The 13174-nt window shown below is 46.0% G+C and overlaps 1 protein-coding gene across 8 annotated transcripts in view; it reads right to left on the bottom strand.

Moving 5' to 3' along the window:
* COBL (cordon-bleu WH2 repeat protein) overlaps window positions 1-13174 on the bottom strand; it is a 261221-nt gene that overhangs the window by 49446 nt on the left and 198601 nt on the right. For 6 of the 8 annotated variants that reach the window (XM_030871313.3, XM_030871312.3, XM_030871314.3 and 3 more), the window contains one exon: window positions 11480-11650. The exons of the other annotated variants lie outside the window; for them this stretch is intronic. In XM_030871313.3, the coding sequence (XP_030727173.2) occupies window positions 11480-11650 (171 nt within the window). The remainder of the gene's footprint in view (window positions 1-11479; window positions 11651-13174) is intronic. 8 annotated transcript variants of the gene reach the window in all.

Here is a 13174-nt window from a genome sequence, read left to right as displayed (position 1 = left end):
TGAGTTTGTTCCTTCCCACCCCCAACATCTGTGTCCTCTGTTTTTCATAGAGTTTGATACATTTTTTGTATTACATTTTCTGTCCCCCAACCAATAATTCAATGAACAATATCATTTTCTCCTGTTCTTCTCCTAACTTTTTGCCTTAAGACTTCCTACCGCCATCTTTCTTCAGCGTAATAGCTACTTCTTACACAAATGCTTCTTGCTGTAATTATATACAATCTTCTACAATCTTTAATGTCTGGGCCATAAATCCTGATGCTTTCCCCAACATTTAGGTAAACATTACCTTTTCTTGTTTAGACTTTCCCCACTTAATGATTTAAGGTCAAATGACTGCTACTTATCAGACAAAAGTTCTTTATTTCAATGCAAAAGAAAAGCACTTTCTAACTTGTTCTATGATTCCTCCTGAGTAATTTCTGTTTTTTTCACCAACACATGGCACTAGATTGGTTATACGCAGCTCTAGCTATATATTTCTAGAAGTTCTAGCTTATATTTACTAGTAATACCACTATCAGCTGCGATATTTCCTACATCAGTTATTGTTACCCTTCTCGTTGTGATCAAGCAGACAACAGTCATACAAGTAAAAAACACTCTTTTTTTTTCTCACTTTGAGCAACAACATTTAAAAAACCTTTTGGAGAGAAACATGATAAGCTTCTCCAATTCAAATGTAGCTTTGCACAGTAATAAAAATTTATCAAAGCAAGCAAGTCTTTTTTCCCTAAGCCATGAATCTTCACATGAGTATTTTCACCTGCTCTGTCTTAGGACTGCTGCGGTGACCAGTTCTCAGTGACTGCGTCGGTTTTCTCAAGATGGGAGAAGGACCTTAGTCTCTAGGAAGAGCAGGCAACACCCCTACGTGGACATGGTAGCTACACCCTCAGGCATATGTTCCACTCGTACAAACCTCCGGACTAGCATTTATCAAGTGGACCCATCGCTACTTCTTTTCTCAAGCGAGTCATGGTAAGTAGAAGCCGTGGGCAGAGGTCATGTGCTACTCACTCTAACAGCCCCCAGAGCATCAAGCAAGTACCCCGTGTTTGGTGAATCAACAAAGCGAGACACATGTTCCTCTTCCTCTGTTTTCTTCTCATAAACTCTCTAAATGGCAGGGGACACAGTAATAGGAAAACCTGGAAAACATCTACAAAAATGTTATATCCTACATATCCCGAATGGATACCTATAGATCATGAGTGGTGGGTCCCTACAGGTTATATTCATAGTTCCTGGGCTTACGCACTTAGTTTTACCAGGAAGGTAGACTATTTCAGTTCTATCCACATTGCCCTTGCTGGTCAATTTATGGACACCATCTAGTTGAAAGGAAAATGGAGAAGAAATTATGTAGCCGACTATCAAACAAGAAAAATATGAATTAATAATGAATTCAAATAAAGCAAGGTTCTTAATAAAAACATATCCACGTATCAATGAAAGGGGAATTTCAGACAGGTCAATATAAATCAACCTAGAATTTACATATAGAAGTCTTTACCTCCTACAAGGAAATGTGAACCTCGGTCAGACAAATCTCTGTTGCTTATGCATTTATATGTAAATTCTAAAGAAAGTAAGTTGCGGGTGTACAAATGAGCTCTTTTATGCTGACAGATGGAAGATCAACAGGAGAATCAGAGTCAGGACAGCAGAGGCACAGGGAAAAGTCAGAGGTACGGAGCTCCAGGAAGGGGCCGTCCGTCAGAAGCGCTTGGCATGGGTAGGGAATGATGCACAGCAATAAACTGCGGGGGGGAAAATAAACAGTAAAACATGAACGCGAACTCTGGCAGAATAAATGTCACCCTTCTCATCATCGTCAAGGCCCTGGGGATTCAGCACTGCATAGAGAGTGAGGTGTCGGCAAATCATCATATTACTAATGTTTCCTCCTCTTCCTTTCTTTTTTAAAAAATTTAATTTATTGGGCTTCCCTGGTGGCGCAGTGGTTGAGAGTCGGCCTGCCGATGCGGGGGACGCGGGTTCGTGCCCCGGTCCGGGAAGATCCCACGTGCGGCGGAGCGGCTGGGCCCGTGGGCCACGGCCGCTGAGCCTGCGCGTCCGGAGCCTGTGCTCCGCAACGGGAGAGGCCACAACAGTGAGAGGCCCGCATACCACAAAAAAAAAAAAAAAAAAAAAAAATTTAATTTATTGTTTTTAATTGAAGTATAGTTGATTTACAATGCTGTGTCAGTTTCAGGTGTACAGCAAAGTGGTTGAGATATATATACGTGTGTGTGTGTGTATATATATATATGTTCTTTTTCAGATTCTTTTCTCTTATAGGTTATTATAAAATACTGAGTGGAGTTCCCTGTACTATACAGTAGGTTCCTGTTGTTTACCTATTTTATATATAGTAGTGTGTATATGTTAATCTCAAACTCCTAATTTATCCCTCCCCGCCCTCCCCTTTGTTTTCTCTGTCTGTGGGTCTGTTTCTATTTTGTATGTAAGTTCATTTGTATCTACCACTTCCTTTCAGTCTTTGACTATGTCAGTTATTCAAAGGGCCTGTTGATCCAACATACACAATTCTGTCCTTGGGAGAGTTATATCATCAGCATCACGGCACTCACTGTTGTCTTGGAGGTTTTCTAATAAAATGATATGGATTTGATACAAAACCTTAAGGTCCTTGCAGGCAGAGACAGTGACCAGCTGGTAGGAAAGCTCCTGGAAAGAAGTCTAAGTTGCTTTCAGAGCTCTAGGGAAAAACAGATAACATTGCTTCCCAATGCCCTCAGCAGCAGATCAATCAGTCCAGCCTCGACAATGTGGATACTAAGCAGGGCTCAAGCATAAACTCAGAAAATACTGACTGACTTACTGAGCTGGAGACAGGCATCAACTGCATATGCATGTTGACCATTGTTTTCAAGGAGTAAACCTCTCCTGGGTTTTGCTCTTTTCCGCAGTGAGAGACGGACCCTCTGATGAAGGGCCATCGATTGCCTGGAGTAGCTTGAGGCCCTGAAGGCCTCGAGGGTTAGGGATTAAAACAAAGGACAGCCACGCCCAAATGCATAGAAATTTATTTATCTCATAAAAATCCTTACGACAACAGGTTAGAAGACTACTGTCGGTAAAGAAATGATGGGTTTATAATCCCTATTCACTTTTTAACTAATAAAATAAAATAATGATATTTATTAAGAATCTCAAACCATTCGTGAAAGATCAAGCTGTCCATTCCTTACTTCCAGGAAGAACTGAAATACATGTGAACCCAGAAAGAAGTTCTTATAACTCTTGATGTTAAAAAGTTGGTTTTTACGCCAAACCTGAACTTAGCCTGCAAATTAAAACTCTCAGAGACACAGAAACCTGTTTGATTATTTGTGTCAACTCACAGCTTGAGCAGTGAATTAGGAAAATAAAAAATAATATCGCCATCTGTTTTCTTAACTAAATAATTTTACTCCCTTTCAGCATTCCTATTTATATGTTATTCCTTTGCAGTGGGAGGCTGGTAAACGGTTAGTCACCAGCTCTCTGGAAAAAGTAAAAGGGATAAACAGACAGATAAAGTTTTACTGATACAAAGGATGGGTAGCACAAAATTTACAAGTAATAATAAAATATACAATAGTCTTTGTCGTAAATTCTATATGACCAATTGATTCTCACAGAATCCTTTTATTAATTTTTGTCAAATTATTTTATCTGTAGTCAGCCTATTATTACCATTGACAAACACGTGTCTTTTTGACACAACTGTGGATTGATCACTTTACGTTAAGCAGTTAGATGAACATGAAACCACGAAGATAGATGTTGGAATTTGGCTTCTTTGTCAATCACATGAATGACCTTGTTGAACTGAATAGTGGTTTTTGGAAAATGGAGGAACCATTCTTCAACTTTGGCGGGATGGGGTAGGGTGGTGCTTTTCACAATGCATTGGCTGTTGATAATATGCCTTTATAATTAATCTGCATTATTAACATTTCCCAATGTTACATCCTACACCTGGGCAATGAGCACACAATAAATCCAGCCCTGATTTGTATAGCCTTTGCCAATGTCCATGGTGTAAATGCTCCTTCCTTGGTTGATTTCCAGACCTCATCAGTCAGTGAATGTGGTGCTGGGAAGAGGTGTGCAGTGGTGTGCTGTTATATGGCATTTTCACTGTTGCATATTATTGAATCATATTGATTCAAAGTACATAACCTCAAGAACACAGAAATAGTAAAATGTAGTAAAATAATTAGAAAGTGGTGAGTTTTTAATATGTTACCTGTTTTTAACATTATTTAATTGTAAGCTTACATACTTTACTTTTTAATAATGGTTCTACTTAGCAATTGGCTTGCAAAATTCCTAAAATTTCAACAACCTGCTCTCACCAGCTGGTGTGAGCCAGGTCCAGTGCATACCTGCTCCCTGAGTTGTCACTTAGTTCTTCAATTCTCTCTCAAGTCAGGGACATGGTAGCTTGCAAATAAAGGGCTAAAAGGTCATTAGCAAAAGGAAATGTGTTCATAGCGTTTTTAAAAATACTGTATATAACTCTATCATGATTCTCATTGCTTTGCTTCTAAGTAGTATTCACTCTTTAGTTCATATCGGGTAGATTTAATGGTTTTCAAGGTACCATAATAACAGGCTAACAATTCAGTCCATTTTCAAAGTGTATTCTGAGCAGGGACAGACTCTGCTCCCATAGTCACCGACTTCCTTCCTTTTATGAGACGGGCCATTTGCTCACCACCCAGTTCCTGTTTTGCTGGATACCGTGCCCTTTCCCATGGCAGCAGGAGCAGCTGCGTGGCTGGTTCTCTCGCCACAGAAGGAAAGCGGCGAGTAAACCCAAGGCAAGGCGAGAGTGCTTCCCTGGCCTTGCTCTGAAGTCCACACACCTGTAGGGTTGAAAGGGTGCTTCCACGACAAACGAGACTCCCAGAACTGTGTTTGTGTCACAAGCGTCAGGATTAGCTACTTTGTTTGGAAAGGGGCCAAGTGTTGGTTCCAGTTGTAAAGTAAGATGTTAGGTGACTTGAAAGGCTATTGGTCCCGACATAAGGAGCATCAGTGAAGCTCCTGTCCTGTCCTCTCTAAGCTCTCCGCTCAGGCCAGCTCATGGTCGTGGAACTGAGATCCCGCATGCCACGCGGCACAGCCATTAGTGAGGCTCTCGTCTGGGAGTGTGGGGATCTGATTATAGCCATTTTGCCAGTAAACCACAGAGCTGGGCCCAAAATATTTCTAGATTTTCAGATCTTCTGCTGAGTCACACTGCCTAAAATGCCAATTATTGTTATTATTATTAATTTTATATTGAGGAAATTACTATCTTCTAATTGCGAATGGATAGTTTATTTCTCCCATTTTATTCCCCTAATTTAGAACTTCCTTAAAGTTCTTTAGAATGGGACACTTGTTCACAAATTGAAAACCAATCAGCTAGAAACATCGCAATGGTTGTCACAGTGGTGCTTTAACCTTACATGTCATTTAGAACAGGAGACAATGGCCCTTTTTCCCTCCCTGCCTTTAAAATCCTTTGCCAATTACCTTAGAAAAGTATGCCCAAGGGAAGGCTGATTTCCTCAAGCCTGGTGTAGGAAAATAATGTATAAGAAAACGACAGTCACTGGACAGTTTAATTTGAAAAATATAAGACAAATTGAGGAGCTCTCTGTGCATTGTGTTTTAAAATCCCCAGGGTCTTGTCATTAAAATAAGTAGCTAATAAGTTGTTAACAACTTAATCATAACTAGTACTGCAAATCTTGTAAACAAACAATTCAGTGCAACTAATGGGATAGACTCTACCACCATGATTCACAACGAAGGTTCAACTAAAACTGAAATCAGAGAGCGAGCTGGTTAGAAAGTTATGGGGGGAAATCCACAGGCACAATTATACTGGTTTAGACATGCACCTGTGTACTTGATTAGATATCTAAAAGTTAATGTGAAAGCTTATTAATAAGAAACAAAAAGATTGAAGAGCATAGGCCAAGGAATTACTATTTACTGTTGTTACAATTATGCAACAAAAGCTCAAACACATCACCAAAGCCTCATTCACGGTGACCTTTGTGCCATGAGGCTGAGACATCACCCAGCCTAACCGTTCTTCTCCCACGTGTGCACCAAGCATTCACCACCTCAGACTCCACAGGCTGGGCTGGCCATGGCTGCCAGGGAGAGAGTGACAGCCTGGACCAGGCCAAGGGACCTCAGTCCTGCACCAGGCGATGCAGAGGCCAAGTCCACCCAGCTTCACACTTGCCCTAGCCAACTTTGAAGAGGCTGCATTTTGTCTATCCTAAGCTAAGCTCACCTTGGAAGAGAGAAAATGATGCTTCTTAGAGCAGAAAGTGATTTTAAATGAGATACAGGATTCCAAAGATTGATTGGTTGAACACCCAACTTCACTAACCCTATTCTGTTATCCTCTTGGCTACTAAGATGATCAAGAAACCAAACCCTTTAGTCTCTGGGCTCTAAGTGAGCACCTTCTAATGTCAGGAGCATTTCTAGTAGTTCCTTTGGTTTGTCAAAGCAGGAAATGGGAAATGTAGGTGGAGGCCAGGCCTGAACTGAAACTGTCCCCGAAGGAGGACGGTGCCCTGGTGATTTCTGACTTTCAGGTGTATGGTCACACTGCTTTGAGTCACTGCCGGCACCCAATCATCCCTCTGCACTTGCTCACGACGCATCTTATGTTCTCCAGACACAGGAAGGAAACCTCAGGCTACAGCCCGTGTGTGGTGAACACTGCTGGCTGTTGATGCAGTGTGCATACTCCACGTTTCCCAGCGAGCAGAGTTCCTGTACTGACCAGCTACTCCCACAATCGCAGGGAAAGCTGACCCCACCCCAGCTGTCAGGATGCACCTGACTCACCTCCGGGGATTCCATCCTCACCCAGGGACTGGGTCAGCCCCAGACCCAACCCTGGTCCATGAGACACGAGAGGAACTCTGCAGCTGGGCGTTTCTGGGAAAGGTTCCCTTTTCCTATGAAACTATTAGAAAAGATGGTCTCTCTTCCTCCCCGAGACTTCCGGTGCCTGGATGGGATGCAGGGAACAGCCATGGCGCCCGGGGTACCAGCCGGAGGAGGAAGCCAACCCCAAAGATGATCTAGGGAAAGCCTTGATGGCAACTCGAGGCCTCAGATTCAGCACTGAAGTCTGTCCCACCGGGATTCCTAATGAGATAAGAGATTCCCTAACTGTTTGAGTAGGTTTGAGAAGGGAGTTTTGCAACCTGTATTGATTATCTATTGCTACAGATCAAATGACCTCAAAACTTAGAGGCTTCAAAGCATAAGGATTTATCTCATAGTCTGTGTGGGTCTGGAATCTGGGATGGCTCAGCTGTGTGCAATTGTGTGGACCAGAGCTGCGGTCTCACCTGCAGGCTCTACTGGGGAAGCTTTGCTTCCAGTGTCACTCAGTGGCCATGGCAGGACTCAGCTCTCATGGTCAGTGGACTGAGGGCTGCTGGCTGGAGACTCCCTCGGTCCTTGCCCCGTGGACCCTCCCTAGAGCAGATCTCAGCCCGGCAGCTGGCTTTCCTCGGGGTGAGCAGGTGAGAGGCTCCAGATGGAACCCACAGACTGTTTCCACCTAGTCTCAGAGGTGACAAGTGACTTCCACTACTGCTGCCACATTCTACTCATTAGACACGAGTCTATGTTCAAGGGGAGGGCTACATAAGAGGGTGAACACAGGAGGTGGGGGTCATCGGGAGCCAGGGTACCACAGGGCGTCTTGACAGACAGACCCGACCAGGAGACAACTGAGGAATGGAAGCCCGGGCTGGGATGCTAAAGGTGTGACTGCCAAGGTCTCCGATGCAGTGCTGACACCATGGGAACATCCTATAGACAGACCACAGTGCCGGCGCTGGATGCCCTTTAAGACCGGTACAGCCTCCGAGTAGCTTCAACTAGTGGGGTAGCACACACAGGCCTGTGTAACGAGTACGGTGAGAAGTGGAGGAACACCTAGAGGACAACAGGAGGGAGGGGTAGCCATGCCAAAGACCAAAGGGCTCCTAGGCTGGAGCAGGGTGAGCACAGAGACCCCCGCCCCTGACTGTGCGAGAGAATGTGGAGATCACATCAATCTGACATCCAGGCTGGGTCCCGCCAGATCTGGCGCAAGGGCTGGCCGTGGAAGGTGGCCTCTTGGAGCTGAGCAGATGCACGAGGGGATGGTCATCCTACCTCTTCCGACCACAAACTGTACATTGGTTCAAAAAGAGCTCAGGAGATGCAGATAGATGTGGCACTGACCTGGAACACAAGTCTCCTCCTGTTTGCTTCTGTTCCAGGTCAACATGGTCTTAATGGCCACGAGTCAAGCGCTGCTAACACTTAAAGCATAAAAATAGGAAAGAGGACTTGTCCTTGGGTCAGGGCTTGGGGCCCACCTGGTGCCCAGGTCAGCTGGCTCAGGGACAGGGGGATGGCTGGAACAGAAGGTTCTGGAATGGGAGAGATCAAAATAGGAGGTGTGGTATGAGGACCTGTTTCATGTCTTCTTTGCCACCTTCTCACATCTGCGTACAAATCCAGTTACTATTAATTCACTGCTACCTAAGTCTTTCCATCTTATCTTTGGCTGTGCTGACTGGTTTTCAAGACAATGTAGCTTACCTCTTTGTAGTGACCTAAGTGGGACATGCCACCTGTGGTACAAATCACAAAGAAGGCGCACAGCCAAAGGTGCCCAGTGGCAGTCTCTGGCATAGTGGGAGGAACGTTCGGGCTGGGGGCAGGCAGAGGCTGAAGGTCAAAGACGCCATAATGTCGATTCCTGCCAGACGCATTCCGCAGTGAGACCAGGGGCCAGTGATGCAGCTGCTTCTGGCTCAGCGTCTCCCCAGCGAGGGTGGAGCGAGAACTCGCCCGGCCTCCAGGGACTCAGGTCTGATTTCCACCACTAACACATCATTTCTTAGACAGAGAACACAGGTCTAACTCCGGCTGAACACACGAGGAGACACACAAGAGCTTACGGCTGGCAGATGAAAGTGCCTGCTGAGCTCCCATGGCTACAAACAGATGCAAGTTCCATGGGCATGCAGGTGAGATGCACACGCCCACAAGGGGCGGAAATCACACCCGGCACTCTACATGCCGACAGTCCATAGCTCCCCAGAGACAAGGGAGAGCAGTACCCAGATCTCAAGAAGTGTAAGAAGTGAAACAAATGACAACAAAGGAGTCGTTTTCCCTCACTTTTTTAAAGACCTGAATCAAAGCAGGTGAACTGCTTTCTGCCTGGCTGGGCAGGAGATCCTAGTTTTTCCTGCTGTGAACAATGCCCGGGACGGTCCTGCTAAATAAAAGCTCCAAGCTGGATGCGTTAACCCCTGGTGCACACGTGGTCAGGAGGACAGGGCTAGGGGACAGGAGGGGTCCTGCTATGCCCGGGCCAGGCTCTCCGTGGTCCTAACACTCACGGGGCCCCGCTCTGTTCCCCCTGTGCTTCTGTGCTCTCTTCCTGACGTTCCTATGGGTGTGTGAGAGGGGATGAGAGGGAAGGAGGGCAGGTGAGTTATGTCCAGGGCAGGGGAAGGTCCTCGGACATGCACGTGGGGAGAGGAAGACATGGAGAGAATTGTCCCGGGACAGGAGAAGAAGACGGGAGCCTCCAGGCAAGAAGGCAGGGAGCCTCCTGTTCTGTCTGAGGCTTGTTCATTCTCTACGCAGACCTTTGTTGGAAAGCCTCCCAAGGGCAGGGATGGGATGTATTTCCTCAGCGCTGGAGAGACCCGGGGGAAGCTCTTCTTCTGCAGGCTGATGCAGGCCTTTAAAAGCTGAGGACCTTCCTGGCGGTCCAGTGGTTAGGACTCTGCTTCCACTGCAGGGGGTGCGGGTTCCATCCCCGGTTGGGGAACTAAGATCCCACATGGCGTGCAGCGCAGCCAAAAAAAAAAGGCAGCTGCTAAATCTTGTCCTCGGTCTCCCCAGCAGATGCCACACACTGTCCCCCCAAACCCAGGCAGGGGCCCGGGGGAAGCTGGGGTCTGAGGGTTTACATAAGGCCAAGTGTAGGGCAGTCCGTGGGCCTGGCTGTCCCGTCCTGTTAGGCCCCCTGAGCTCCTGGGCTGTGGCCACTCCTCCCTGCCAAGGGCCACCCTCTCCCCTCAGCCCTTCCTCCCTCATGGGCTCTCCAGGGGGGACAATCCCCGGTGAGGACCACGTGAGCGGCCACTCAAAGCTCACGGCCTTGGCCTGTGGGGCTGCAAATCCACTCTCTTCAGAGATGACACAGCTCCAGAGCTGTCTAAGCCTCGGTGTCATCTTTCCGACTCATCTGTCTAATCCTCCATTTCTGAATCCCCTACGAATTTCATTTGCATTCGGAAGCATGTCCAACGTCAAGATGATCAAACAGATTTTGAGGATGGAAAAGAAGTCTTTGTGAAAAGAGATCAAATGAATCAGGATTATTTTGCCTAGAGAAAGTTGGTAAGAAATCCAACGATTATCTTCTTTCCCCAGAAGCTGGCAGGGAGCTAGCTGTCATTTCCAAAGAAGACAGAAAAAGATCAAGTGGTTCGATGGTGGAAAAGGATGGACTTCCTAACCAGAGGGCTGCATATCTCATGTGGGTGCCAGCTGTTCCCCAGGCTGAATGTATAGAGACGTTTCACCATCGGGAAAATGCAGTCCTGGATGGTACCTGCTTTATAAGGCAATAGCCCAGCACAGCTCAGGCATCCTGATGGAGGGACGCACCCAGGCTCGATGTCCTGTGTGTGTGTGCGTGTGTGTGTGTGTGTACAGTGAAATACACAGAGCTAATATCCACCTGGAGGTGGGAGTGCTATACATGGTGCTTATTAAAGTCCAAAAGAAATCCCAGGAAACAACGAAGAAAGCCTGATCTCAGACAGGGTGTGACAAGAACAGAAACAAAACGAGCCTTTAATTGTGGCTGTTGCTAGACTCAAATTAAGCTGTTTCCCCTTCTGGTACCTCAGTCTCCCCTTCTGCGGGAGCTTGGCCACTGGCTGTAGGGTTCAAAGATTCTAGTCCATCAAGTCCCCCCAGCTCTGGAGCACAGCCGCCTTGGCATTCACAGCTGGCCTGAGCGAGCTTAGCAATACAGCCTATACGATCGCATCGTTGCTGTGCTGTGCTGTGCTGAGTGGGCCACCTGTGGGCACTGCGAGGACAGTTCTAATTTGAGGGACATTTATTTGCTCCTAGCTGCTGTTTCCACCCACACGATGCAATTCTGGCTTAAGTCTAACCACAACATGAATGATTAATGGGTTAAATCATTCTTCACGGGTACCTGCCTGGCATTCGGAGTGCATTCACTGTTAGCTGGACACACTGCGTTGAGCGTTGAGAGAGGAAAGCTGCAGGGAAGAGGCACACACATCCCCAGGCAAGAATGGAAAGTCTGGAAACCCAGCGCCGACACCAGAGACCAGAGAGGTGAGGCGTCGACACAGACGAAACGAGAGGCACGTACGTGTGGGTCTCAGGTCCGAGGCCTCGGAAACAGCGCCTTCCCCAGGAAAGCCGAGAGGCTCTGCCACGTCTGTGTCAGGAGGAGGGTAGGGTGGGGGTGGGGGAAGCACTAACTGGGGGGGCCCCCGAGCAGTGCCTCTGGGAGGCTTCTGTGGCACCTGTCGTCCGACACCTACGTGGAATCAACAGGGATTACTTCAGAAGGTTAAGCCCAGAGGCCCTCTGTCTCCAGCGGAAGGTACGTCACCATCACTCAGCCACACCGAGAGCGCCTCACAGCTCCAGATGCAGACACACCTGCACTAAGCCCAACCTCACCCGACATCAATCCAACCTCACCCGTCACCAAATGCAGCCACACCTGGAACCAAATCCAGACACACCCAGCAGCAAATCCCACCTCTCTAAAGTGTTAGCATTTTACATACGTGGGGTCCTGTCCTTGGGTTAATTTGAATGTACTGCCATTTGTTTCTGAAAGGCACAAGTATTTTTAAAGGCTGAAATTATTATTAAGAGGTCCCTAAACAGCTCTGTCAACTTCAAAGGAACTCTTTTTCTTCACGTTAGTCTTTTTCAGGTTCACAGGTTTTTTAGCTTATTCTTGTTGCTTACATCTATTATTACCTATTACAGATCCAATAACCCCTAATTTGCTCTACCTCTTTAAGCCCATTTATACTATCAACCTCTTCCATTGTTTGCGGTAACAGTTTTTAAACTTTGTTTTGAAAAGGATCCTGGGCTGGAGAAAGGGTGGGGATGTCCCCCAGGCCAGTCTACCTCTCAGACCAACCGAGCAGCCCTCTTTGATCTATTCACATTGGGAACCTATTTACCATTTTCTATAGAAATGGTTTTCTTCTGCTAATAAAGTTTTTGAAAGTTAATGACAATATAACGAATGATAGGAGTTACTAGTCATAAACTGTGCTCATGATTATTTCTTTAAAAAATACTGTCTTCAAGCTCTAAAGTTTAGAATCTTCTAGTAACTAATAGAGTCTACACTTCATGCCCTTCATCAGACTATTAATAAAAATATTAAGACATCATTTCTTCATCAAGAAATATATCCATTATTCCTTCTCTTGCTTATAGTTCTTTAGACTTGGAAAAATATTAATTTCCTCATATATACACATCATTTCCTCTCTCAAAGTGCACATAAGGCAAGGCGTCTGAATGAGTGTGGTTTGCTTGGCCCAGGTAAGCACCTGACATGACAAGGCAACCCCAAGGGCAAGGCAGGTAGAATACCCTCTCTACTGGAAGGCTTCCTTTTGTTTACCAAGAAATTTCGGTCAGGACCCAAATCCAGCCGGCTGCAATACCGCTTTAGTGCAAGTTCCAAAAACATTTTCAATTTCTATCTGCAGCTGTCTGAATACACAAAGAAGCTCAGCGTATTTTGTTGTGGTTTGGGCTACTTTTTCAAAATTATTATCTTTTAACCTAAAGCCAAGACTTTGGTTAAAAGTTCTGCTGTAGTGCCGTTACTGTACTTTTAACTCATGGGGATTTCTGATGGGGATGGAAGTCTGCTTTGAAATGGCCACCAAGACCGCTGACCTCAAAAAATATTCAAAGTTATTGACGGGAGGAAGGGAGCTTCTGGCCTCCTCCTTAATCCACAAAACAGAAGTCTATGGACCAGAGAGAGACCCACAGCAGTTACTACCATGCATACCTCCTC

Source organism: Globicephala melas, chromosome 9 (assembly GCF_963455315.2).
Source record: "Globicephala melas chromosome 9, mGloMel1.2, whole genome shotgun sequence".
In the NCBI taxonomy this organism is placed as follows: Eukaryota; Metazoa; Chordata; class Mammalia; order Artiodactyla; family Delphinidae; genus Globicephala; species Globicephala melas.
This window is presented reverse-complemented; position numbering and strand designations above follow the sequence as displayed.